The sequence below is a fragment of the Cnephaeus nilssonii genome, assembly GCF_951640355.1.
Source record: "Cnephaeus nilssonii genome assembly, chromosome: 17".
In the NCBI taxonomy this organism is placed as follows: domain Eukaryota; kingdom Metazoa; phylum Chordata; class Mammalia; order Chiroptera; family Vespertilionidae; genus Cnephaeus; species Cnephaeus nilssonii.
The window spans coordinates 18776416-18804312 of record NC_137088.1 but is presented as its reverse complement, the minus strand read 5'-3'; the positions used below and the strand labels follow the sequence as shown (position 1 = coordinate 18804312).

Below are 27897 nucleotides of genomic sequence, written 5' to 3'. Positions count from 1 at the left end.
GAGAAGAGAAGGGGAAAGGGGTGAAGGAGAGGAGGGAGAAGCGGAGGCTCTAAGAAAGGGGAGCCGGGGAGGCGCGGAGGCGAGGAGGCGGGAGGGGGCGGAGTTGCCGCAGCGGCCAGCGAGGGGCGGGCGGAGGGAGGGGGTGTGTGCGCGGGTCACATGGTCGCGGCTGCCCTCCCCGTCAGCCGCCCTCGCCGCCGCGGTGCGCTGGCTGCAGGAAGCCTCCGCGCCGCGCTTTTGTTGTCAGGGACCCCGCGAGGAGCGCCGCTCGCCGGCCGCCGCCGCCGCCCTCTGCAGCCCGCTCCCCGGCCGCCAGTCCCGGCGCCCCGCCCATGAGGGGGCCCCGCGACCCCTGCCGCCTCCAGCCCGGGGCGGCGCGGCGCTGAGTGGGAGGCGGAGCTGCCCCCTCTGCGGGAAGCGGGCGGCCTCAGCCCCCTCCCCGAGGGCACCATGGAGGTGAATGCGGGTAAGAGCCGGACTGCGGCGGGTCGGGGGCCGGCGGAGGGGTCGCTCGCAGCCCACTTGGGGCACTCACGAGGGCGGCGGCCAGGGGTGTCCCCAGGGCGGGCGGGGGGGGCTGCTGCGCGATGCGAATCCGCCTCGGACTCGGTTCCCGCCGCCCCGCGGGCCGCCCCGCGGTGGCCCTCCCGGTTCCCGGCCTCGCCGCAGCGCGGCCCGGTGGCGCCGGCCGGGCCCCCCCCTCACATGGCCGGGCCGCGCGAGCCACGTGCGCGCTGTGTTTACGTTCAGCAGCGCGCGGGCGCCGGTTGGCTGGGAAGGCGCGTGACGCGGCATTACATAATGGGCGCTGAGGCGGCGGCGGCGGGCGGGGACACGTGAGGCCGCTCGGCTCCGTGACCCACATTCCCCGAGGCCGCAGGGACACGTGGGGGCGGGGGCGCGCGCGCGCCGGCGGGGAGCACGGCCGCCTCCCGGGAGGCCCCGCCCCTTGGAACCCTCCGAGCTGTGACGTGGCCGCGATTCCCTCCTCCCTCCGCGGGGTGGCACGGCGCGGAGGAGGCCGCGCGTGCGCGTGCGCGGGCGGTGATTCCCGTCCCCCCCAACCCCCCCATCCCAGCTCCGTCCGCGGTCGCGCGGCTCGAGGGCGGGCGCAGATGCCGCAGTGCTTCGGCCGCTGCCCGCGCGGCGGGGAGGTGACCCCGATGCGGGAGCCGGGGCCTGGCGGACGGACGGGCCGCAGACCTTGCGGATACGGAAGAAGTGCGGGGCGAGGGCGCGCTGCGGCACAAAGGCGATGCCCGGGACTGGCGTGGGGCTTCCAAGACGCGAGACCCTCCAAGGAGTCTTCGGTGCTAAGACCCGAGCAACGCCTGGCAGATGGGACAGCACCCGCCCTTGTTAAGGCTGCTTCACTGGTTCCAAAAAATAAAAAATAAAAAATGTTTTCCTCTAGGACGCGACGTGTCTGATATCTTAAGTCATAAAAACCGGCTTGAAAACCTCCTTGGGCTGGGAGCCCTACTGTAAACGGGTCACACCCATAACCAATCATTCAGCCCAGCGTGTGGTCAGGGGGACTCAGGTGGTCGGTCCTAAGTGACTCCGAGACCTTCTGTAAGACTGGTCATTCATTGTTCATTTCAGTTTTTTTCAGACTCATGGGTTGCTGACCTTGCCTGAACCTGATCAACAGAATTTGGCCTTACACATCTTTTTTTCTTGTTACCTTTCCCGTTACAATGCTATGGGACAATATTTTACTTCTCCCCTTTTGTCTGCCCATAAATGTTGGCCTTGATACAGACGCCAGTGAGGTTACAGAAGCAGCCAATTTTTATTTTTTAAGTTATATACTGTAAAAAAGAATGTCTTGATAACAGTTGTGTTGTGAATTTTCCTCCCAACAGTAAAAATAAAGTCATTTTCTAACTTTTAATTACCTATGGGTCTACTTAGCCTTTGGGGGTATTTTTAAAAATTGGGTAACTTTATCATGGAATTAAACTCTTTACTGGATAGGATTTGGAGGTGATCAGGTTCAGTCTCTTCTAATGCAGCCTTTAGCGTGAATAAATTCTTCCAGCTTTGCAACCTCACCTAGGGGTAGGCTCAGGTGATGAGAATAATTTTCTCCGGTTTGAACCTTTCTGGAACAATATCAGGTATCTTAATCTTGCCTTTTGGAGATAGCAATAGGAAACTGCCTTTGGAGGAATGTCCCCCTTCTACCCCTCCACCCCTTCCATTTATGGTTTTTGCAAAGTTTTTTTTTTTTTTTTTTTTTTTAAATCATCATCCTTGTTGCCCTTGGGGCTGTAGCACCTATAAATGAACAGGCTCCTGCGGAAATCGTTGGACAGTTCCCAAGTTCCAAGTTGGGGAATTCTGCTGCAAATGAATTCTCTGGCAGGCTTAGCTTTTGTAGCACATTGCTTTGCTGACTCAACAGTAACCTTGCAATCAGGACCTTTTCATGGGAACTTTTGAAGCTAGATTTTATCCATGGTGCGGGTAATTGTTTGACTTTTAAGTGTAGGAATTTGCAATTCTTTCTTACATTTTCTCTTGTTCTTTTGGCTCCCAAGTTCAAGCTGTCATAAGCTGTTAGTATATTAACAATTTCTGCTGTCAGAGTTTTGATAAGCATTCCCTTTCATTTTCTTCAAATTATAAATGTTGACTAGGGTAGAACCAAATTTATTGCTCACTGGCACACCTCTGACCCTTCCCTTTGGGTTGATATTGTATTAGTCAATACACAGTTCAACCAGCGACCATTTCATCTGTCTTATAATTCATGACATACTGTGTCTCTACCCTCTCTGACTGTTACAGATGTGATATAGAGGTGGTAGAAATTGACTCAGACATTTTTGTCACAGATAGGTTTTGATTGTGTATACTAGGTCCTTTAAATAATTCATTGCATAAACTTACTAACCTTGACTATAATTAATATTTTAAAAGTTAGGAAAATGTCCCCACATAGTTCATTCAGATCTTTACAAATCTGTATTCTGCGTTTCTCCAAACTTGGAAAGAACATCAGAGGCAGATAAGGGTAAAGAAATCTTCACTTGGAGAGAGAGAAAGCACAATAATGGGAAGAATCAGATGTGAAGTAGGAAGCTGCTTGAGTAGTCAATGGAGTGAAGGTATTCAGAAGGTAATGTGGAAATAACATACAGAGGAACCACTGGGTCATATGACACCTTCAGAATTGAAGGAACCAAGAATGAATGGGGAGAGTTAGTTTTGTTGGAACTATTCTGATTGGCGCCAGTATCGTGATGGTAAAATAATCATCACCAGTATCTGTTGAGCATTTACTGAGTGTGAGGCCCTTTACATGTGCTACTACTTTGGTACTTCCCGTTAATTCTGTGAAGTACTGTCGTTGAAAGTGCTGCCAGTGGAAGATGAGGTGCTGATTGAAGTAAAGTAACTTAGGCAGGCAGTGGGAGAGCCAGATTTTGAACCCACAGAGTCCACTTGGGGAGCACAAGTTAGCCACTGTGGATTCACTTGGTTTGCAGTGGTGTAGGGTCACAGGTGGGAAAGGGCAGGTGTCTGCACAGCCTCCCAATTTCAGCATTCCACTTTTTGAATCTTGTTGCTAGTCAATCTGTTTTTATTTCCAGACACTAGATTATACTTGCCCTTCCATTCCAGCAATTTACATGGAGACAAAACCCACTATTTTACAAAATAAGACCTATTCTCGTCTTTTTCACCCACATTATTTATTTGTTAAGTAATCTCTTACACGGTACGTCATCCAATAATTTACATATTCTCTAAGTCCCCACTTCGTGTTACCCTGACTGTTAGCCTCTCTTGAGCTGTGCCCTCTGTAGCGCCCCTGTGTGATCCTCAGCAGTCCACAGTGCTGTGTATGAAAAGTGCTCAATCACATTGCACTGGGATGGATGGTTAACATAGCTGTTTTCCCCAGTTGGCCTCTCAGGCTTTTTAAGGCTGTTTTCTAGAGCCCTGACACTCAGGACACAGTTGGAAGTTTAGTGTTTCAATTAGATCTTCTCTACCATCCTGTGATTAGAAATTACTAATAACCTTTTTAAAAAATGTATTTTTATTGATTTCCAAGAGGAAGGGAGAGGGATAGAGAAATAGAAACATCAGTGATGAGAATCATTGATCACCTGCCTCCTGCATGCCCCCTACTGGGGATGGAGCCCACGACCCCGGGCATGTACCCTGACTTGGAATTGAACTGTGACCACCTGGTTCATAGGTCAACGCTCAACCACTGAACCACGCCAGCCGGGTGATTAATAACCTTTTAAAATGAGAAAACTAAAGCTTCTTGATGGTGCAAATGTTTTAATCTAAATTACAAGGCAAAAAAAGTACAGTTGTGACTTGAACTCAAGCATGCATTCCAGGATGGTTGGCAATGGCAGAGGGAGGGTTTTGATGATGGGCAAGCCTAGAATTGGGGCAAGAAAATCCCAATATATGCAGGGACAGTGAGTGCATCCCAGGAGGACAAAATTGGATATTGACTTCTGGCTTGTCCGAAGTTGACCACTGGGTAAGCCCTAGTCTTGGAACCTGGCCCAGCTCCACCATCCTTTTCAACTAAAAATAGAGAAGACTGTGCCTCAGCTAATTTTAGCTTGAGGCATCTAAGAAGTATATTCTGCCTGTTTCTGGAGGTATTAGGACATGCTGGTTCGGGGATTTTGCCTTTCTTGCTTTATCACCAAAAACTGTGTGTGTAGAGAGCACGTTACTAATCCTTGTTTATGAACACCATTTCATTTCAATCTTATAAATAACTGGCAGATATTCCCATTTCTAGAAGATGAGTTAAGTTTAGAGAGATTGAAAGTGACTTGCTTGCCCAGGTCTTCTTTTTTTTTTTCTTTTTTTTTTTTCAGGTCTTCTTAGTAAGAGATAATAGTCTGTCCTCTGGATTAGGCAGCCCTAACTTTCAACCATGGCCCTGCCATTTAGTAGCTGTACTTCTTAACCTCTCTGAGCTCTGAGTTTCTCATCTGTAAAATGAGATACTGGAAATGAATTCACAGGGTTCCTGTGAGGATGAAATGTGACATGAAATTGTGTCCTTTTATTCTTGACATTGATTAGGTAGTTGGTGACTTACAGTTTTCACTTTGCTTTCTTCATTGGGTTGAGGAACTGCTAGATGTACTCTGTACCTTCTAGGAAATTAAAATTTAATCCATTTGGGTTGCTAACCATCATGTTGGTGTTGGTGTCTGGTAGCAAGAATAGATGCTGTAAGACAAGTGAATCAGTGTACAAGGTCTTGCTAGAAGAATGTAGCTGCTTCTAGATAGATCATCTTTTATTCCATGGTGCCTGGCACAGATTTTTGTTGTTGTAAATGATTGTTGAACTCCTAAAGATAGGAATAGATTCTTAACTGGACTGATAATAACTCAGTAATTTTTCTTAGGTTTAATTTTGGAGCTTTTGCAAAGGAAGGTGTGTTTTGGGTTATAACAATACCTTCCATTGCCCACTCTGCTTTAAATTAGTTCTAAAGCCATCTGAAGAGCTCAGATTTCAAAAAGTTTTTTTGTGTTTTTTTTTAAGCTGAGGTAGTCTGAAGGAGGTACCTCCTGAGTATAAATGGCTGACTCAGATGCTGGCCCTAGGAAAGTCTTCTAAGGAAAACAATCACTTTCTCATCTTTTATCCTCTTGAGATCTTCTGGAATTGAATTTTACTACCTAAGGCAGTAGCTTAGAAAGACAAATAGCGATGAGACCTTCCTTTGGGAGTTTATTCAGGGCTAAGGATAATGTTTTTCTTTATATCCTGAGTGCAGACACGTGAAAAAGGTACCGGGTCCTCTGGCCAGCACGTGTCTGCTTTTGCACAGGCATAAATCTTCAGGGATGCCCCCAAGAAAAAGTCAATGATCTCAGATTCCTTGATGGGCAAGGAGAATAGATAGATTTCCTCTAGGGATTTGATCTTCATGTCCTTGACCTGGTGGCCCAGCTTGGTGACAGGGATCCACTCCTTGTCCTCCACCTTGCCTCCACGAGCTCCGTGGCCTCGGCCCCTGCCCAGACCCCGGCCGCGACCCCGGCCTGGATGCCGCTGCCAAATCCTCCACTGAAGCCCCCGCAACCTCCTTTTCCGGGCCCTCCCGCAGCACCGGCGTCATCCTCCATCTGGTCTTTCCTCGGAAAAGAAGCGTGTGTTTGTGTTTTAAATGACTTAACTAGTATAAAGTGTGTCTTTTATCTAAAAAGAAAAAGAAGACTCGGAGTCATTTCTGCTTAGCAGAGAAAGTTTTATTTCAGAGTGAATGCTTAATTTGCAGTGATTGCTTTGGGAATGTGCAAAATTCTCCAGTTACTACTCACTATAGTCATGTAGATTGTTGTCAGAAATGGCCTGTTTTACTGGCAACTTCCCAGGAATGTTTTGTACTGTTTGGGCATCTGTCCATGTTATTAGACATGGGGTTCACAGAGGCTGAGAAGTAGGTCTTAAAAATATTTATGGTAGGCTTATTACCTAAAGCATGTACAGAGAGTTAAGAGACACTGCACAGTTAGGTGCTTATGGCCTACTTGAGAAATAGATGGAAACATGTAAACAGTAGGTTTAAGTAAGAGCTCAGGACAGATGGAAGAGAGATAACTTTGCATCTGATGCACATTGAAAAGCCAATAAATGTTCATTAATCATGGAGGGAAGAGGAAAATAGACCACAATAGACCTTGGCAGAGAAGATGAGAATGACTTGTTTGGCCCGGGATTTGGAAAAATATTATATTTGGCTATGAGGTTATTACGCTTGCAACATTTTATCTCTTTGAGTGAAGAAGCTTGTAATTATACCCTAAGAATAACTTTAAGTGTTATTTCTTAATCTGGGAGGTTTATGGTCTCTAAGACGTCAAGGCCAGTTTTCAGGGGGATTGTGGAAGTTACATTGATGAAGTTGAGAAGAGTGTTTCACGAGTAGTTCCGTGAAGAGGGCATTAACTTTATCCTTAATGTTAAATTCCCTGATAGTCTGCATTCTTCCTTCTAGCTTCTTTAATATTTACTGTAGGCAGAAGAATAAGTGGTGAGTCTAGATTCCTTAAGAGCTGTTTAGAGATGTGTGTCTGCAAGTCAGAAGTAGGTGGAGAGGGTGGAACTGGGGTTTAGTGATAGTCAAAGAAGTCTTCCGGGAGCATCCAAACAGAGATTCTGGGAGGTTCTCCGTTTTGAGATAAGTTACCTTATCTAGAATCCCAGATGTTACAACTGTTCTTGATTAACCTGCGTTTTAGCCAAGTGATGGGGGAGGCAAATGAATACTCTGTTTCTAGAATTGTGTCATATCAAGGTGTAATGATGGAGACAGAGGACCAGAACCAGATTTCTTCATGGCCAAAACAATTTGTTTGTTTTGGAGTCACTCAGGAAGGTTTTTCATTCATTTTAGGAAAAGTTGGAAAATGGAAAATCTGGATCTGCATGTGCTCAGAATAAGCCCTCGTGAGAGCCTTCTCACTTTTTAAGTCAGTGGGAATTATATGGGCTTTGGACTTTGTGGAAGCAGGAATTACAGGAGGAAATAAGGAAGCTGGGTTATTTTTCCTTTTGGGATAAGCTGACATTTAATTAGTAACCAATTTCTAAAGTTAGTGACCTTACTGTTCAGATTTATAAAAATAGAAAATACATATCATGTGTCTAATGATCTGATTTCTCTTTTTTTCTAGGAGGTGTGATTGCCTACATCAGTTCTTCCAGCTCAGCCTCTAGCCCTGCCTCTTGTCACAGTGAGGGATCTGATAACAGTTTCCAGTCCTCCTTCTCTTCTGTTCCATCTTCTCCAAATAGTTCTAATTCTGATAACAATGGTAATCCCAAAAGTGGTGATCTCTCCAGTATTGAAGGCATTCTGAAAAATGATCGACTAGATTGTTCTATGAAAACAAGCAAGTCAAGTGCACCTGGCATGACAAAGAGTCATAGTGGAGTGACAAGTAAGTTTAGTTTTCTAAAGGTTGGTGCCATTAATTGCAGGTCTAAAAGTTGATGCCATTAATTGCAGGTTGGGCTTACTTTATCAACTCTTCATTTGGGGGACCATTATATCTGGGAATATGATTTTCACTCCTTTCTGAGCAATAACAGTTTAGTAGTTAGGTAAGAAGTCAGTGATGGTTTTTAAAGTTACAGCCTCAAGGAGTTGTCATAACTGATCCTTGCCTCCGAGTGAGAGATGGGGTTATGTACTGTGCCTGACCACATATCCTCTACAGGTAGTTTCCCCTTTTGCCACATTTTCACAGTTACCTTTCTTCTGGACTCATAGTACTGAATCTGGTGTCTAGAACAGAGTACTTACTCAGTATGGGAAGGGATTTCCTTTAATGAAGTTGGAGCTAGGAACATTGGGATTTGGAAATAAAGCAGGATTTGGGATAACCGAATGAGTAGTGGAATTTGGACCCCTGAGTGAGTGGAGGTAAGATGGGCTGGTATAAGAGAAGATCAGGAAGGAATAGGATCTATCTGGTGCGTGGACAGCAGCCTGTGAAGACATCGTTTGCATTTTTTATTGATTGATTTCTCCATTCTTATCCAGGAGAATGGTTTTCTTAGTTCTGGTTGAATATCTGGTGTAAAGTAACTTTAGATTTATAAAATTTCAGAGTACGTTTAAAATCATCAGGAAAGGGCAAAACCAGCTTTCTGAAATATTTTTGGTCCCATAAACTGAGTTTCAAAGAAAACCATGATGTCTTTTGATTTGTTAATTTGGTGTAAGGAATTTTCTTCTACATGATAAAAGTATATTTGTATCTATTTAAAACACAAGTTGAACAAAATAAAATATTCAATTGGAAAGAAAACAAACAGTTGAAAATCTTCTCCTGTCTTTATTGTTTCTGTTTGTGCCTTAGAATTTAGTGGCATGGTTCTCCTGTGCAAAGTCTGTGGGGACGTGGCGTCGGGATTCCACTATGGAGTTCATGCTTGTGAAGGCTGCAAGGTAAAAGCATGCTTTGGTCTCTTTAAGCTACTGATTCTGGAATTAAACAAGTTGGAGTTTGGTTTGCCAGTTTTCACAGTTGATAATCTGGGAGGAGGAGAGAACTCAGTTGCTTCTCTTTACCTCTTAAGCATTTTATGTAGTTATAAACATAACTTGTTTTGAGAAATATGTTTTCAATTCAGTGAAAGTACTTTTTAAAAAAGATTTTCATCAAAATAAATTTGCTGTCTCCCTCAAATTTAAATACAGTATGAAACTATGTGCACCAGTGCTTATTCATTAACGCGCCAAGTGCTGTCCTAGGTGATGGGGAAACAGCAGGGAGCAAAACAGACTTGCTCTATTGGAACTTGGTTTAAACCAAACTTGGAATAGGTCTTATCAGATACATTATCATTCTGACGTGTCAGGTACTAGGAGTTGGGAATAATCCCTAGATACTTATAAAAGTGTGATGTCTTTGGAAGTAATGCCAAGTGAGTAAAAGAAACTTGGATATAAATTGAGTTCTTGGGAAAATTCATTATATTTGTAAGTTTAGTTGAATATTTTTTAGAGTGTCCATCAGATAATTCCAAGGGAGACAGTCTGTACCACCTGCTTACATCCAGGGAATCTCTCTTTGTCTTTTTAAATCTGGCACAATCCTTTCTCCTGAGTGTCAGAATTAACTTGGCCAAGGCAGGTGCTCCTGCTCTTCTCTGACTGAAGGCCAGAAGCAGGAATCCAGTTTGACAGGATACGTTGGGTGAGCAAGATAATGAATATACATGATGAAAGAAGAAATATTTTTTAGGGTGGCTCTTAATGAATTGTGGTTTTGCTAATTCTTAATGGTCAGATCACTTAACAAGCTGGTCAGTATTTTATATAGATGCAGCAATTTTCCACTGTTTTAAAAATTATTTAAACAGTTTTTTTTTGTTTTTCCTCGAAAATGTGAAGTAATTATGGGGCTAGAGAAACAAAAGCACAAGCCAGTAAGTCTTACTTTTTGTATTCTTGATACTTAAACATAACTGCTCCATACTCTCTTAAAGGTGTGTCTAGCTCAGATATTGTAGTGTCCAAGTATAGTACCACAGTAATAAAGTCTAAAAATGTTGTATCCCACAGGTACTAATAAGATTCATGAAATGTGTGGTTAGTTATGATATTCAAGGAAACTGCAGTTCAAGTTACTTTCAGTAATTTGTTCTTGACTTTTCCGTTCTCCTTGGAACTATTAAGCTGGGAATCTTTGAATACCTGTCACAGCACATGCACTTACATTATTTGTTTAGTGAAGGCAGTAATCTGTAGCCATCTAGCTGGGAACTGTCTTTTCCTGGATCATTAGTTGGTCTCTGGTGTGGCACTTACCTGTTGCTGGCAAGCAACCAAGTACATTGGGCACATATAAGTAGGCCTTGCTGGTGTCAGCAGGTAATGATCTAGGGAAGACCAAGCTTTACTAACATAATCCTTCGTTCCAGTGAGGGGATTACTAGAGCTGTGAAACATATTTTTCTGTTAATGCTTTGAAAATAATTCCTATTTCTAGAGTTTTGGAATTTGTATGTGATTAAAGTATGAGCTGGGAAATGTGGCTGCTGGTAACAGGGGAAAGTGTAGTACAAGGGGTTCTTGGAAAGCAGCAAGATTCTGCAAAAAGGAAGAAAGGGAAGAGGGTTTTGTTTAGCTAGTAGATATAGGTGCTTATTGATACTGGTAAGAATGCAGGCAAATCCCAGTTGTCGAGATTATATTTCCCTTGGGTCTAAGCCAGTGGTTGGCAAACTCATTAGTCGACAGAGCCAAGTATCAACAGTACAACGATTGAAATTTCTTTTGAGAGCCAAACTTTTTAAACTTAAACTTCTTCTAACGCCACTTCTTCAAAATAGACTCGCCCAGGCCATAGTATTTTGTGGAAGAGCCACACTCAAGGGGCCAGAGAGCCTCATGTGGCTCGCGAGCCGTGGTTTGCTGGCCACTGGTCTAAGCCAAAATTATTTCTGAGGTGTAGCTAGTAATGGATAGTTAGGGATTGGGGGTGGCTACTTATAAGGAGTTCATCTGGGTGTTTTTAAATGAATGGGTACATCTTCCTTTGTTCTTAGGGTTTCTTTCGGAGAAGCATTCAGCAAAACATCCAGTACAAGAAGTGCCTAAAGAATGAAAACTGTTCTATAATGAGAATGAATAGGAACAGATGTCAGCAGTGTCGCTTCAAAAAGTGTCTGTCTGTTGGAATGTCGAGAGATGGTATGTTCCCGGTTTAAAGAGCGTTCTTTCTTCGAGCATAAGGGCTGGCTTTTATTCCTCAGCATAAACCAGAGCTATAAACCAGTTACCAGTGGGCCTCTCGTGCTTAGGGTGAAGCAGATTTAGAAAACACATTTTAATGCCTTGTAGGATGCCAAATTCATTAAAGTCAAATTTTAGCAGCAACATCCCAGAAACAGCTTTGGCTCACTTCTTTTTTTTAAAAAAAAAATATTTTTTTTATTGATTTCAGAGAGGAAGGGAGAGGGAGGGAGAGATAGAAACATCAGTAATGATGAGAGAATCATTGATCAGCTGCCTCCTGCACGCCCCCTACTGGGGATCGAGCCTGCAACCCAGGCGTGTGCCCTTGACTGGAATAGAACCTGGGACTCTTCAGTCTGCAGGCCAATGCTCTACCCACTGAGCCAAATCGGCTAGGGCTCAATTCTTTTTGTTGTTGTTGGTACTTGTAAAAAGATCCACCTCCCTCATACAATTTCAATACTTCTCCCCCCCCCCAAAAAAAAAAAGGTTTAGTTTTTCTTTTTTTAAACATTTTTATTGATTTCAGAGAGGAAGGGAGAGGGAGAGAGAGAGAGCAACATCAATAATGAGAGAGAATCGTTGATTGGCTGCCTCCTGCATGCCCCCTATTTGGGGAACGAGCCCTCAACCCAAGCATGTGCACTTGACCGGAATCGAACCCAGGACCCTTTTAATCCACAGGCTGACACTATCCACTGAGCCAAATTGGAATTCTTGATATAGGAATCCATGGCTCTTTGTCCATAATGTCAGCATTGCTGATGAACCCATTTCTCCTTATGTGCATTATCTCTATCACTTTCTCAGCCCTGAGATGATAATGTGTTTTTAGGATACAGATTCTGAATACATAGAAAGGAGATGCAAAATTGAAGGAAACAATAGTGATTAATTTAGTAGGGTTAATTAAGAATTGCTAAGAGTGAACCTCATTTATCTAGGGGAGGTCATTTCAACAGTCCCTTAGGTTACTCTTACTTATACAGAAGTACAGTATTGCAATAAGGAGCTTCTTGAATAACAGGTTTCCAGCAATTTGATGTTTGGGGTTTTTAATTGCCTGAAAAAATTTTTAAAAAAATATATTTTATTGATTTTTTACAGAGAGGAAGAGAGAGGGATAGAGAGTTAGAAACATCGATGAGAGAGAAACATCGATCAGCTGCCTCTTGCACACCCCCTACTGGGGATGTGCCTGCAACTAAGGTACATGCCCTTGACCGGAATCGAACCTGGGACCTTTCAGTCCGCAGGCTGACGCACTATCCACTGAGCCAAACAGGTTTCGGCCTGAAAATTTTTTATAGCACTAGAAATAGTAATCCAAAGTTGATAGATGCTGTGATTGCCCCAAAAGAATAAAAATGCCTATCATTTGTGAAGCGGGGGAGAGGGAGTAGAGGTGTAGAATGTGAAGCACTGTGGAATTGTTTGTTTGATAATGTCAGAGATACACTGAGATTAGTAAGGCTTTCTTACTGGGTGGTATATTAAGTTTTTATTATCTTTGTATAAAAGATTAGACAGAAGCTTTTTTTCCCTTTCCTTCTAGGATAGGAATGTTGGAGATAGGCACATTCTAAGTCTAGTCTCTCAGATAATGGAGGATGAATGATTTTGCTTTTATTTTTTCATTGATTTTAATCAAAATCCAGCAAGTTGATTTTTCAATAACTGCATTTCTATTGACCGTGTGTTTTTTGTTGTTGTTGTTTATTTTTTTAAGATTTTCTTTTTAAAGAAGCCAGTAAAGGAAAGAATGGGTCACTTAACATTGGGTCTTGTTGGATCTTGAGAATAAGGTTACGAAAATGACTTGAAAAGTCAGATGTTCAAGAGTGATTGTGCCTACTAGGTTCCATTAGTGTTGATGGATGTACGTAGTGAATCCCATGTGCCTTCCTAGGAACAGAGTCTGCAGCCTTATTAGTAAGGTGCTGTGTAGTTGTGCTGGTCTGCTTCAGGCTCTGATTTTTATTAGTTAATTTAAAGTTTCGTTTTTAGATTGTGCTTATAAATTACCCAAGAGATAGATCTTCTCCTTAGTGTTGTTTTGGGAGAACAATGGAAAATTCTCTCTCTCCCTCCCACTTCCTTTGGTACAGTCAGTAAGTTTAGAATAATTTGTGTCGGAGACATGTAGATACTCTTTCCTTGTATGGCTAGAGGTCATAGCTAACAAAGATAATTTTGTGTTATTTTTCTTTATAAACAGGTCTTATTTAGAATATAGATGTTAAATATCTTTTTCTTCAATAGCTGTTCGGTTTGGTCGTATTCCTAAGCGTGAAAAACAGAGGATGCTAATTGAAATGCAGAGTGCGATGAAGACCATGATGAACAGCCAGTTCAGTGGTCATTTGCAAAATGACACATTAGTAGACCATGAACAGACAGCCTTACCAGCCCAGGAACAGCTGCGACCCAAGCCCCAGCTGGAGCAAGAAAGCATCAAAAGCTCTTCTCCTCCCTCTTCTGATTTTGCAAAGGAAGAAGTGATTGGCATGGTGACCAGAGCCCACAAGGATACCTTTTTGTATAATCAAGAGCAGCGAGAAAACTCAGCAGAGACCATGCAGCCCCAGAGAGAACGGATTCCCAAGAACTTGGAGCAGTATAATTTAAATCATGACCATTGTGGCAATGGGCTTAGCAGCCATTTTCCTTGTAGCGAGAGCCAGCAGAATCTCAATGGACAGTATAAGGGGAGGAACATAATGCACTACCCAAATGGGCATGCCATTTGTATTGCAAATGGACATTGTATGAACTTCTCCAATGGTTATACTCAAAGAGTATGTGATAGAGTTTCGATAGATGGATTTTCTCAGAATGAGAACAAGAATAGTTACCTGTGCAACAATGGAGGGAGAATGCATCTGGTATAGTGAAATCAATTTTTTTTGCTCACCTCATTATTAAGGAAAGATTTGAAGGTTTTCTATGTGGGGGATATACCAACTTCAAGGGTGGGAGAGGGGTGTCAGAAAACCTGAGATTTACAGAATCAATTTTGGGCAATATTTTAGGTCAGATGCTTTTATAGACATTTGTTGAATAACCTAATTTTATACACAGGTACAAGCATGTGATTTGATTGATACTATGATTGGGATTAGGATTTTATGTAAAACATGGATCATGTAAAATTGGTCCTTTAATTCTTAGAAATCCCTTTCAAAATTTAAGCATTCTGATTAATTACTACCATACTAGCTTTGGGATTTTCTCTTTAAGGACAGTAATTTCTTGATTTCTATAGGAAGAGTTTTCTTTAACCATTATAATGCAAATAGGTCTTTGGTTATAGAACATGGAAGTTTTATTGTGTGAGAATTTAGGAATATTTTAATAGGCAGCTTCTCAGGATTTTCTCAGACTTCATCCTATGAGATGAGTTAATGTTATTCATATCATTCAAGTTTTTTTTCATCAAATACAACAGTCTACATGAAAGTACAGTGTTTATATTCAGCCAAAATTTCATCAAAAGCATCAGTACTGCACCATTTCCAGTTTAAATCACGAGGTCCTTTGATAGTGCTTGGTATTTCCCACAGCCAGGTAATTAAAGCCTTCTCTCTATATTTTCAAAATCGTTGACTTACCTCAATCCTTAGGTTAGGAGTTTTGGTCACTTGCAAGTATTTGATCCCATTGATCTGAAATGTGACCTTATATTTTATTAGGATTAGTGGCTGCCTTATGGAGGGGAAAAAATCACGGTTACAGAATCATTTCATTCCTGGATCTTATGGATTAGTGAACATTTAAAGGATGATTTTACTAATAGAGATTACAGCGCATGCTTCCTAATCTTTTCAGTGTTTTTATGTCTTTAGCTTCCTATTTTTTCCTCCCCAGTCCTCATTTAGAAGTTGCACCTTGTATCTCCAGTCATTGTTTCCTATTGACTAAGTGGAGGTCAGTGCTTACATCATTGTTTATAAAACAGATGATTAGTGATCTTTTTATTTTTTATTTTATTTTTTTGATTAGTGATCTTTTTAAAAAAAGTGAGGCATCTCACTATATTTTCCTCTTTGAAATTACAACATTGTAATTGTGACCATTTAGAAAAAAGTGAGTTTTGAAATATTAACTGTGGGCTTGGGTTCGAGGCCTGTGACTTCTAGTTATTTGGTAAGTCACCAAACATCTTAGGGTCTCATTTTCTCATCTAAGAAATTGTAATATCTGCCATAACTGATAGGATTGAGAATCAAATAAATATGTGTGTTTATTTTTTATTTTTTTTAAATTTTTTAAAAAATATATTTTATTGATTTTATTACAGAGAGGAAGAGAGAGGGATAGAGAGCTAGAAACATCGATGATAGAGAAACATCAATCAGCTGCCTCTTGCACACCCCCCACTGGGGGTGTGCCCATAACCAAGGTACATGCCCTTGACCGGAATCGAACCTGGGACCTTTCAGTCCGCAGGCCGACGCTCTATCCACTGAGCCAAACCGGTTTCGGCTGTGTGTTTATTTTTAAACCATAAAGCCAGCATAAGGTGGCAGCAGTGCTACAAAATAAACCCTTCAACCTGTGCAATGGGTTTTTGAAATAGCTTGTTACAGAGCTCATTTTTCACTTAGGCTGCCTCTTGCATGGTAACAAGTTAATTGCTATTTAAATTAGGTTGCTGTGAAGCTTTTTGTCAAAAGGTAGAATATCCAAAAGCGAAAGTGTTGTTATCAGTAGCACCTGAGGGTTATTTTCATGTTGGTGTTTCCAATGATTGAGATGCTACTTCTGAAATTTCTTTACCACCTCTCACAATTAAAGAGTTTTTCTGTTTTGTGCATATTAGGTTTGTCCAATGAGTAAATCTCCATATGTGGATCCTCATAAATCAGGGCATGAAATCTGGGAAGAATTTTCAATGAGCTTCACCCCGGCAGTGAAAGAAGTGGTGGAATTTGCAAAGCGTATTCCTGGATTCAGAGATCTCTCTCAGCATGACCAAGTCAACCTTTTAAAGGCTGGGACTTTTGAGGTAGATTTTGTTCATCTTGAGTATGGGTACAGGGCATGCATTTTATTTCCATGCATTTTACTTCTTTTCTAAATGAGTATTTATAGTCCAGAGGCTGAAACTACCAACAAAAGAAGGACCATCTCAGGATCTTGGGGGAGAGGCTAGCTAGGTAAATGCAGTTACGTAGGACTTAAAATATGAGTGATCTGTATTCCCAGCATACAAACTCCAGGTTCTAGTATTGCTTTTAGACGCGGACTTGGTGGATTTTGCAGAGTGAGGGACACCTACTGAAAGCCTAGCCTGGTGTCAACTATGTACAGAATATGAAGAGTGTGGCCTTTGTCTTTTAGGAGATTGTGGAATACAGGGTGGGGCAACAGTAGGGGTACAGTGTGAGTACGCAAAACACAAGAACTTATTCTTGCATTATTATTTATTACTGCATTTTCCATACAAACAACGGTAAACCTACTTTTACCCCACCCTGTATCTGGTGGATGTGTCAGACATCTCTTCCGTGCCAGCTCCGGTTTTCCTGGCCTCATCTCACTACAGAATCCATGGCTGCTTTTTCTATCCCAGCTTCTCTCGTGTGATGCCTTCTGCCTGGGCTTGAGGCAGCCACGGTTGGCAAGTTCAGTAAGACACAGACAGTGCCTCTTGTGCTCAGGTGCCTAGGTGACTCTCACCGGTCTGCTCCATGGCTTCCCTGTTGCTGCTGAGGTATAAGTCTCAGGACTTGATTGGAGCTCACTTACGCGTTATTCTAAAATGCAGGGTGGGAGGTGGGAAGTTGATGTCTGGTGGGTGAAATCTTTGATTCGTGGGAGTAGGGAGCCATCTCTCCATAAAAGTCCCAATGATTGAGCTCTTAGTTTTTCTTAATAAGTGGTGGCTGGCTCAATAAATATTGCTAATATTTGCTCTCTCTGCTCCCTATGCCATTTTCTTTTTCCTTACTCTTGTTTTCACACGTGCCCGTGCACACCCCACATAAACTTTCACCTTAGGCTCTATTTTCTGGGGCATCTGGACTAGAACAGAGAAGAAGCCATGTTCATGAATGAAATATGGTGTAATTAAAAAATAACACCTACAGGTTAGGATTTTAAGTTTAAAGGAAAACATTATACTTAAGATTTAAAGCCACAGGTATGTCAGTGATCAATTCACCCTTTTTTTTTTATTGATTAAAGTATTACATATCAATTCACCCATTTTTGAGGTTAAGTAACTACAGCCCAGAGAGGTAAAGAGACTTTGTTGGACTACCAGTGAATTCGTAACACAGTCAGGGCTGGAACACAAACCCCTAATTCCATGTCTTGGGTTCTTTCTGCTGTATGATTTGTCTTGGGATTGCTGTGTTTTAGGTAGCCCCATCTTCATAGAAGGCTCGCCCTCTTTTGGATTGTCTTGGGTAAAACAAGTCTTTGGGAGCATTGCAAAGAGAAGGTGGTCAGTGTTCCGCTGATGATGAGGGAAAAATATGTGACAGATGTCACCATTTAGTATAGTGGAGGGAGTGCTGTGGGTAAGCAATTGTTGACTGGTTTGGTTCGTATTTTGATTCTAACTTGGTGTGTAGACCACTTTTACTCTAATAGCTGTCTTTGTGGATTGTCTCTTTGGGCTATGATTTCTTGAAATGGTCTAATTAGAGTTCATCTGTTGCATATGCCTTGGCTGCATTTGATGTTTTGATATTTTCAAGTGTTACTGTATTGAAATATTGCTTTTTTATTTAGGGCTTAGAGACTGTGAGATATACTTGATAGCTTTTAAAGAGTTTCTTTAATGTTTTTGGCCAAGGCCAAGTTTCAAATTTCTTGGCATTATTGCTTGCTTTAATTTTGTATTTGCATTTCAGAATCTTTATTGATAGAGTATCACAGGACTTAAGTATTTTGCTACTGGTTGCTAGAAATAAAAAAAAAATCTTCTTGGAATATTTACTGCTTTGGTAGAGAATTTGCCTTAAGGAAATGATTCTGGGTAAAATAAACTCAGTTTTTCCTTTACTACAGCTTTCGTTTATATGTAGAATGTTTTTAACTGACTTGAATACTGAGGTATTTCTCAGCACTGGTATTGAACTTCTTCAAATACACCTAAGTCTTTTTCTTTTTCCAGGTTTTAATGGTACGGTTTGCGTCATTATTTGATGCAAAGGAGCGTACTGTCACCTTTTTAAGTGGAAAGAAGTATAGCGTGGATGACTTGCACTCAATGGGAGCCGGGGATCTGCTGAATTCTATGTTTGAGTTTAGTGAGAAGCTGAACGCCCTCCAGCTTAGCGATGAAGAGATGAGTTTGTTTACAGCAGTTGTCCTGGTATCTGCAGGTAAGCAAGCTGGTTCAAAACTGTGCCACACCTAGAATATAATGACCAACTGGGGAGAAGGTAGTCACTGTAACTTCTTAGGTAGAGGAACGGTCACACACGAACAAAGTGATGCTTTAACATTACTTCTGCATTGTTATCTGGGTGTATTAGGTGAGTCATTAGAGCTGGAGAGGCAGGTGGAGAGCCTGTTGAAATAACTTTAGGTCTGAGGCAGTGGAATGAGCACTTCTGAAACAGGTTGTGGTGGAGGCAGTGGAGGAGGAGGACTATATCCAGAGAAACTTGAGGAAGAAATGAAGGCAGCGGGTGAGGCAGAGCTCTCTGCTAGGAACTCTGCTACTATCATCATTTGTGTTTTCCACCAGGACCATGGTTTTTATTTTGTTTTAATCTCCTTTGGAAAAAGCCTTGTTCTGTTTCTTGACCATAAGAATAATGTGAATTCTTTGAAAAATTGAAAATAGTAAGATGAAATAAGGGTGATAATATCACTACCAAAAAGATAACATTAGGAGTCTCTCACTATCCATTCTGCTCTCTATCCATTTATCCATTTGCCTGCTTATTGATATACTAGAGGCCTGTTGCAGGAAGATTCCTGCAATAGGGCTTCCTTAGGCGGTCTCTGCCGCCCCGCCTGCTTCCCTCCCTTCTGCAGCGCTTGGCTTCCTTCTACGCTGTCTTCAGTCTTCTCTCTGAGCCTGGATATGCAAATTAACCGCCATCTTGGTTGGGTTAATTTGCATACTCGCTCCTGATTGGTTGGTGGGCATGGCTTGTGGAAGAACAGTCAATTTGCATGTTTCTCTTTTATTAGGATGTTATGTAAAAAATGTTGGACCTACTAAATGGAAAACTTTAGAAAAGAATATATGCATTCTTATTTTTGTTATGTTCATATGTGAAGATATACAAGAAATATACATATATGCACAAGTCCGTGCATTTTAAAATAATATGTTTTCACTTAAATATATGATAGTATTCATGTCAAATTTAAATCTTTACCACTTATAAAGGACTGATGTTATTGTTAAAGCATTATCTAGACAGGAAAATAAAATTCAGGAACTACAGAAGAGTATTAAATTAAAATTCTTCCTTTTGCTACTCCGAGCCTGTTCTTCAGAGAACTATATTTCTAACCATCTTTCATTTTGATTGTTCTGATGGTTGGCCACGCAACTCTAAATACTATGCTTATACCTCTTTTTATTTACTAGCTATAACTGATAAGTAAAAGTATCCTCTTTTTACAAATTTTATTTTTTCAGTTACTGTATTGGTTTTATTTATAATTTCAACATGCTCAGATTAAAAAAAAATTCTCACCCGAGGATATTTTTCCATTAATTTTTTTTTTTTTTAGAGCGAGTGGAACAGAGGAAAGGAGAGGGGAGGGAGGAGAAAGAGATAGAGGCAGAGATAGAGACAGAGATAAAGAGATAGAGAGAGAGAAAGAGAGAGAGAGAAATATCGATTGAGACACATAGACCAGTTGCCTCCCACACGCTCCCTGATGGGGCTGAGGCTCGAACCAGATTGTGTGAAATGGCACCATTCGCTTTCAGTTGAAGATTAGGAACTGGCACGTAGGTATGAGACCAAGGCTCATATAGATTTTAGTTGTCCTCATAGAGGTTTTTGTTGAAGGAATTTAACTTCCATCCTGTAGGAAGAGAAGGTGCATAAAGAGGAGATTTGGTGAGACTGGAGAGAGGGAAGCAGCAGCAGCTAAGGAAGTAGACGTTGGATGTGTCAGAGTTAAACTGCGTAGTGTAGAATTTAGTGCATCATTTAGAAGATGAATTTCCACTTCAGGTTGTGTAGTCTCTTATAGTTTCTAGAGGGTTATTGTTTTATGATCTAGCTAGATTTGTAGTTAGGTTCTTTGGCCTCGAAGTCATGAAACCATGGTTTTATTTTTTTAATTTATTTTTTAAAATATATTTTTATTGATTTTTTTACAGAGAGGAAGGGAGAGGGATAGAGAGTTAGAAACATCGATGAGAGAGAAACATCGATCAGCTGCCTCCTGCACACCCCATACTGGGGATGTGCCCGCAACCAAGGTACATGCCCTTGACCGGAATCGAACCTGGGACCTCTCAGTCCGCAGGCCAACGCTTTATCCATTGAGTCAAACCAGTCAGGGCGAAACCATGGTTTTAGAGATTGAGGTTTTAGAAAAACGTTATATGATTTACATCATTAGGTGTAGGCGTCCATTTCCGTGAAGTTCTGAGTTGTATAGAGAAGCATAGGTGATCCAAACACAAAATACTCACCAGGAGACAACCACTTCCTATACTCAAATGTCCTTCCCCACTTACTGTTCGTTTCTTTCTTTGCCCATCGAGATTATTTTGCTTGTGGGGATCACTGTCGTTCTCCTCCAGATGTTGGTATTGTAAGTTACTGATGATATAATGCAAACCAGTTACTTTCTTCTGCCAAAATATGAGCTCTGTAAAGGAAGGAATTTTGGGTTGTTATGTTCACTGCTAATTCTTTAGCACCTATCACAGTAACCATCTACATTCAATCTGTGTTTGGTGAATGAATTAATAAATTGCAAGGATGTTAAAGAAAACAGTTACTTGGATATTAAAGGCAGGGGTGACTTGTAGAAGCATTGTTAAAAACTTTAATTTTGCAAAGATGACCCTTATGGATTATATGGCCAAAGTCAAATGTCAAGAGAAAAGAGGTCTTTTATTCATTGAACAATTTTGTCTGAAAAATTATGACACCCCCCCAAACCAAAAATCAATGTTCATTTGTGTGTTTTTTAAGGATTACCGTATAGTTCAAATCAGTAGTCACCAATTTGTTTCTTTTTCTATAAGAATTAGTGCCATAGTATTGATAATAATCCAAGCTTATTAAATGTAAGATAAGCCTATTTTCATTATTTTTTCTGCATTTAGAGTTAAACTTTTTTTCCTTTACTATTAAATTTTAGTCCTTGTTCTAAGTATTTGTATTGCAAGTGGCTTTTTTTAAAAAAAATATATTTTATTGATTTTTTACAGAGAGGAAGGGAGAGGGATAGAGAGTCAGAAACATCGATGAGAGAGAAACATCCATCAGCTGCCTCCTGCACACCTCCCACTGGGGATGTGCCCGCAACCAAGGTACATGCCCTTGACCGGAATCGAACCTGGGACCCTTCTGTCTGCAGGCCGACGCTCGATCCACTGAGCCAAACCGGTTTCGGCGCAAGTGGCTTTTTAAGCTATCAGTTACAATGGAAGACTTCCTTAATCTCCTTGTAAAAAATGAAAAAGGTTATAAATGGCCAGAGAATATTGTTTCCTTGGATAAGTGTTTTTCTTATTAATGACAACTCCCTATACTGGGAGTCATTGACTATTTCTTGCATACTACTGCCTCCTATTGTAAAGGGAAGAAATAGCCCTCGATGATGAAAAAAGTTAATGGGCAAACAACATAGGTTTGGCTAATTTTAAGGTACTTTTTTTTTTTAAATACTCCTTTTATTGCTAGTTTATTAAACCACTTAATATTGGTATGATGAGTTTAATAAACACAGTATGCTTAATGAAAGTGCATGCAGGTTAATATAGACATTAAAGTTGCATAGTATATTGGCTATCTATTATGGTATAACAAGTTACTCTAAAACGTAGTGGCTTAAAAATGGGTACATTTATTTCCCACAGTTTGAGGGTTAGGGGTATGGGTGTGGCTTAGATGTGTGCCTCTGGCTCCAGGTTTCTTAGGAGGTTGTAGCCAGCTCTGGGCAGGGCTGCGGTCTCATATGAAGGCTCTACAAGGAAGGATGCTTCCAGGCTTCTTCACATGGTTGGTGGCAGGATTCAGTTCCTTGCACGATGTTGGACTGAGTGCCTCTGTTCGTAGGGTAGCTCACAGCGTGGCATCTGGTTTTGTGCGTGCCTAAGATAGAAACTTACATTTTAAAAAAATTTTAAAATTTTATTTATTTTTATTATTTTTTTAGAGAGAGAAGAAGGGAGAGGGATAGAGAGATAGAAACATCGATGAGAGAGAAAATCATCAATCGGTTGCCTCCTGCATGCACCCCTACTGGGGATCGAGCCCGCAACCCAGTGATGTGCCCTGACCAGGAATGGAACTGGTGAACTTTTGGTTCCTGGGTCAACGCTCAACCACTGAGCCATACCAGCCGGGCAAGGAAGCTCCAGTTTTTTTGGTAATCTAATATTTTGTTCATTAGTGGTGAGCCAGGAAGTCGAGTCCACTCAAGGGACGAGGGAGAGATACACAAGGACAAGGATACCAGGATGAGGAGGTCACGGAGGCTCTTTAGAGGCAGCCTGCCACACAGTAGTATACAAGTGCGGGTGTATTCCATGTGAGGTACAGTTCTATTTCTGAACTACACTGTTCGTTTTGTTTTGCCAATTAGGAGCAGTTGAAATGAGCAGGTGGCATCTCATTTTTTAAAAATCAGAACCTCTTAAGTATTTTGTGAACACAAATATGTAAGCACAAAAGAATTTTGATTTAGCAAGTGTACCAGGTAATACATGTCTTTACAATATAATAAATAGCTATAAAAATTTGCCACTGGGATTGAAAAAACTTTGTCATTTATCTTTTGCCTGTGTTCCAATGTATAAAATCTTGTTTTGAATTCATTAATGCGATGGATGAACAGGAATTATATGTATATTGAATGTCAATAATACATCCTCTCCTTCATATTTCTCTATTCCTTACTCTGCATTAGATCGATCTGGAATAGAAAACGTCAACTCTGTGGAGGCTTTGCAGGAAACTCTCATCCGTGCACTAAGGACCTTAATAACGAAAAACCACCCAAACGAGGCATCTATTTTTACAAAACTTCTTCTAAAGTTGCCAGATCTTCGATCTTTAAACAACATGCACTCTGAGGAGCTCTTGGCCTTTAAAGTTCACCCCTAAGGCCTTTGTTTATTTAACATGAACTGAGTCATACTAACTGTACATTTGTGCTAAAATGCTTATTTATATGTGTATACTGTACCATATGTGGAGATAGGAAGGCCTTTAAGAAACACAAGATTGTAGGCCATCTCTTTGTCATGCAGTAGCTGTTTGGATTGAGATTTTTTCAGCCATGATTAGACGTTGACTGCATTTCCCTGATAGACCAATCAGCTGTGTCGCACTTAACTGGAGAAGTTACACTGAATTATAGTTACACTGAATGTTAGACTTTTTCATCTGCCAAAACCAAAAACCATTTTGATCTCCCTGTGGTATAAATATAACGCACAGTCCCAAGTGTATGAGGACTTAAAAATTAATCCTTTGTGGTGGAAGTTCTATTGTATGATGGAAACTTGATTTTACCACAAGACTATTGGATCTGGTGATTGGAGACGTCGTAGGTGAGGAGATTTCCCTGTCTATTTTACTCTGCCACTGTTAGAGTAAAAGTGTACGATCCTGGGCAGGTTAGTTGGTTGTGGAAAAAGAGAATTGACAGTGTTTCCAATGCCCCACCTCACAGAGATACTAAAAAAAATGTCTATAAAGCATATTTACCTCTTGGGAGATAGGCACTATGTAAATAAGGTAAAATTTTTGTTAGTATAATTATTCATTATAATATTCTTTTCTGATTTGTAAGCATTTCTTAGAAATGATTTCATAGTCCACACCAATCTATTCAGGGTTCCTGCATATGTGTGGGGTATCATCCTGGCACACACATATTCAAAGTTTATGGGTACATCAAATACATAGTATGTGTACATAATCTGTATGTGAATGTAGTTATACATATATTTCTTCACAATATTTTAAACTGTGAAGAACTTTATCATACAGTAAACTTAAGAGGTGTCAAAAGACCCAAATTAGGTGCATCTTACCTATTGATGACATAACCATTGCTTTAAATGTTTAGACAGTAGAATATTGAAGTTATGCTCTATTTTTGTTTAAGCAGCACTTAATGTAAAAATGCAACAGGCAGTCGAGTCCAAATTTCAGAAAATATGTACTTTAGAGTTCACCTTTGGCAAAAGTTTTGGTTCAAGAGAATAGTTGTTTAAAAGTTTATTCAGATTCTTACCTTGAGCTAAAAAAGGTAACATTGCTGCCTCTTATACACATGCTGCAGCTTAATGATAAATAATATTTTGATTCATTCTGAAGAACCAGTCAATGTTGAAGAAAGTTGTTTAATATGTTGGTGTGTATGTGCGCGCACGCACGCGGGTGTGCGCTAGTGTGTTCTGAGTCTTCCCCCCCCCCCCCCAATAACACTACAGGGATTTTACCAAATTAGATTTAATCTATAATTAGGAAAATCATTTAGTGTGTGACTTACAGGTTTAGAAGTGGAATAGTCAGAAACATTTCATTCACTTTTATTGGGTTTTATTAAATAGGTAAGATCAACCTCTTTATGGAAGTAGGAGAAATAGCCAAAGTTGAGGATTTTATGTATGTTTTTCTGTTTCCCTAGAAAATAGCACTTGTTTTTTTTTTTGGCGGGGGAGGAGAATAAAGATTGCCTTCTATATAATTTTTTAGATTATATAAACTTGCAAAAATGAAAAGAGCCCACTTTACTATACTCAGCCTGTTACTTTAATGACGTGAGCAGAATGCCTTATTTTGTAATCTTGTTTAACTTGTTGCTGTGGGTACTTGAATTCCTGTGGCACTAGTTAAGTAAGTTAAAAATAAAGTTAAACCCTCTCATTATTAAAGAGGAAAGGTGATGGTGATGTCTATAATACAATATAAACCATAATTGTGATTTACCTTAAATAGGTATGACTCTTATGGGATATACAGTATAGTTTTGTGAATTCTTTACATGATAGCATTATCTTTTTATAATTTTTTTTCCCTGAGATAAATGCATAGTTTTATTCTATGGGGAATAGAAACAGCTTTTTGAAATAATACTGAAAACCTCAAAGATCATCTTGATTTTTAATTTTTGCCTTTTGCATAAGCGTCTTTATAACATGTATCTTTAAAACAATTACTAAGTCTTTAGGAATGTGTAACCAGAACTATGTTAGTATTGCTTATAAAACCTTAGGTTCAATATATACATGTATATGTCGATGTATAGGTATGTAGATTTGCATTTTGTCTTGTAAAATTTTATTTGAATGAATTCTTCCTGTAGGTAATGGGAAACAAAATTAATAATTCATGTGCCACTCATAGCATTTCTATATTTGAAAATAGCCCAACATTGAAACTTCTAATTCTAAAATTAAACCAGCAGCCTATTACAAGCACATTCTTTGATTGGGTCATTGGTTATAAAGTTACTAAACGCAGAGAAGACAAACCAGTTTTAGGAAACTTCTGAGTCGGTGGGACACTGTTGATTAATTAATATTGTACTGTATGAATTAAGTGATGCTTTAACTCGTGATTTTTACATTTTAAAGTTAAAATGTGGGCATTATGTCAGCACACTTAAGGGCATTATGTCAGCAAGCTAAAACTCCCCCCCCCCCCTGTGCTTTTAATGTGTCTCTTTACATGATCTGAGAAGAAGATTCAAGCTTTGAGAGAGAAATAGCTGAGGGAAATGGGTAACATCTTCTTGGAATGCAGCTTTTTCTTATGGCAATGGTTTAATTGCAGATTAAAAAATTAGAAAGATTAAGTGTATAGTTTTCATATTGACATTTCAAGAAATTACCATTGTAACTTGGTAAGATACGAGTTATTTTATGTAAACATCATTGCAAGGCAAGGTGTAGAAGCTCAGCTAGATTTATTATTGTGCACGAGAGTAAGTACCTATCTCAACTATTCTTTTTCCTTTCCAATATAAAGTTTGCTGAATGTACAAGAAGAGTTTATCACTTAGGATATAGAATTTTTTTTAGGGGTTGGGGGGAGGAGTTCTGTAAAGAAATGACCTATACGCAAAGATTATCTTGATTTGATCTGAAACAAAACTTGAAGCTATTCTTGGACTAACATGGAAAACTAAAATGGCTATTGTTTTAAAAAAATGGTAGAAATACATTGTTGACAAGATATGAATTAAGTTTATTTTCTACAAACTGTTACTGATGAGGACATGGGTAATACCTTCCATGTTTCTGAAAAGTAATCTGTACGTGGGGGGGAGGGGATAATAAATATTATTTCTAACCAAGTGTGGTTTTGGTATCTTTCTATCTCGACGTTTTTGTAAGACCATTTATAATTTATCTTAACACCTTTTCTTGACCGTAGCAGGGTCTCTTATGTAAATCTTTAATTTAGCACAGGGGGATGTCTGTGCATAACTTTGTTTTCTTAACAGTTTAAAAAATATATATTTTTATTGATTTCAGAGAGGAAGGGAGAAGGGGAGAGAGATTGAAACATCAATGATGAGAGAGAATCATTGATTGGCTGCCTCCGGCAGACCCTGTACCGAGAGTTGAGCCCACAACCCGGGTATGTGCCCTTGACCAGAATCGAACCTGGGACCCTTCAGTCTGCAGGCCAACGCTCTATCCACTGAGCCAAACTGGCTAGGGTGCTCTTTTTTTAGAAGAAGGTTTTAGAATTTGTTCAGAGATTCCAGCAAGGATTGTTTTCTACAATGCCAGCTGGTAGTGGCTCACTGTTACCTGATAAGGTAGTCTTTCTGGGAAGGAGTTGGTGAGAGGAGGGGGGGACTTGATCTAGTCAAGAATCCGTCTTGGCCATGAATAGGATAAGGTGCCTCAGTACCCACCTCCACTCCTGACCCCCTTTCCTTTCCTAGCGGTTGTGGCCACGCTGGGGAAGTAAAGACAGTTACGTAAGTCAGCATTCCCTGTGTGTGTTTCCCGGACCAGTAACATCCACCATTTTCCTGGGGATACGAAGTGATGTTAGGTGGGAGAAAATGGGCTTCTTGTTTAAATACATTTGGAAATGCCAGGATAAACAAGGTTACTGAGGTGTCGTTATATCAGTGCTGTTCTCTGATGGGCGAATGTGCGTTGTGAATCCTTTGGGGTAGTGTCCAGTGGGATGCAGTATTCCCCAAACTTCCTCCGCCAGCTTACCCCCTCTTCTCTGTGCTGAGCACTTCTTGGGGCTCCCTGGCAGGGGTGCTTCCAGGAGAAGAAAACAGTGTAACCTACTTTGGGAGTTGATCACGATGTTGACCATATTCTGTGGGTTATCAAGTACATTTATGTTGTATTTCGTCCCCCTTTTTCTACAGTATAATAGGAAACATTGAGCTCTAAATAAGTGTGTGGTTGATGGAAAATAGGTTAAATTCCTTCTGAATCTGGAAACGCTGCATGAATAGAGACAGCCAGTTCATGGATC

At 40.6% G+C, this 27897-nt stretch overlaps 1 protein-coding gene across 2 annotated transcripts; it reads left to right on the top strand.

Moving 5' to 3' along the window:
* The first annotated feature begins 160 nt into the window (after positions 1–160).
* NR1D2 (nuclear receptor subfamily 1 group D member 2) lies at positions 161–26747 on the top strand. 2 transcript variants are annotated; one of them, XM_079794917.1, is made up of 8 exons: positions 161–466; positions 7686–7952; positions 8877–8965; positions 11071–11215; positions 13523–14145; positions 16083–16268; positions 18387–18597; positions 23339–26747. In XM_079794917.1, exons 1-8 carry the CDS (start codon positions 451–453, stop codon positions 23533–23535), a joined length of 1734 nt encoding a protein of 577 aa, XP_079651043.1. In that variant the 5' UTR covers positions 161–450; the 3' UTR covers positions 23536–26747. The 2 variants fall into 2 exon arrangements, with proteins under 2 accessions (XP_079651043.1, XP_079651044.1); XM_079794918.1 differs by lacking the exons at positions 161–466; positions 7686–7952; positions 8877–8965 and having other exon boundaries at positions 11080–11215; positions 13479–14145.
* The last annotated feature ends 1150 nt before the right edge of the window (positions 26748–27897 follow it).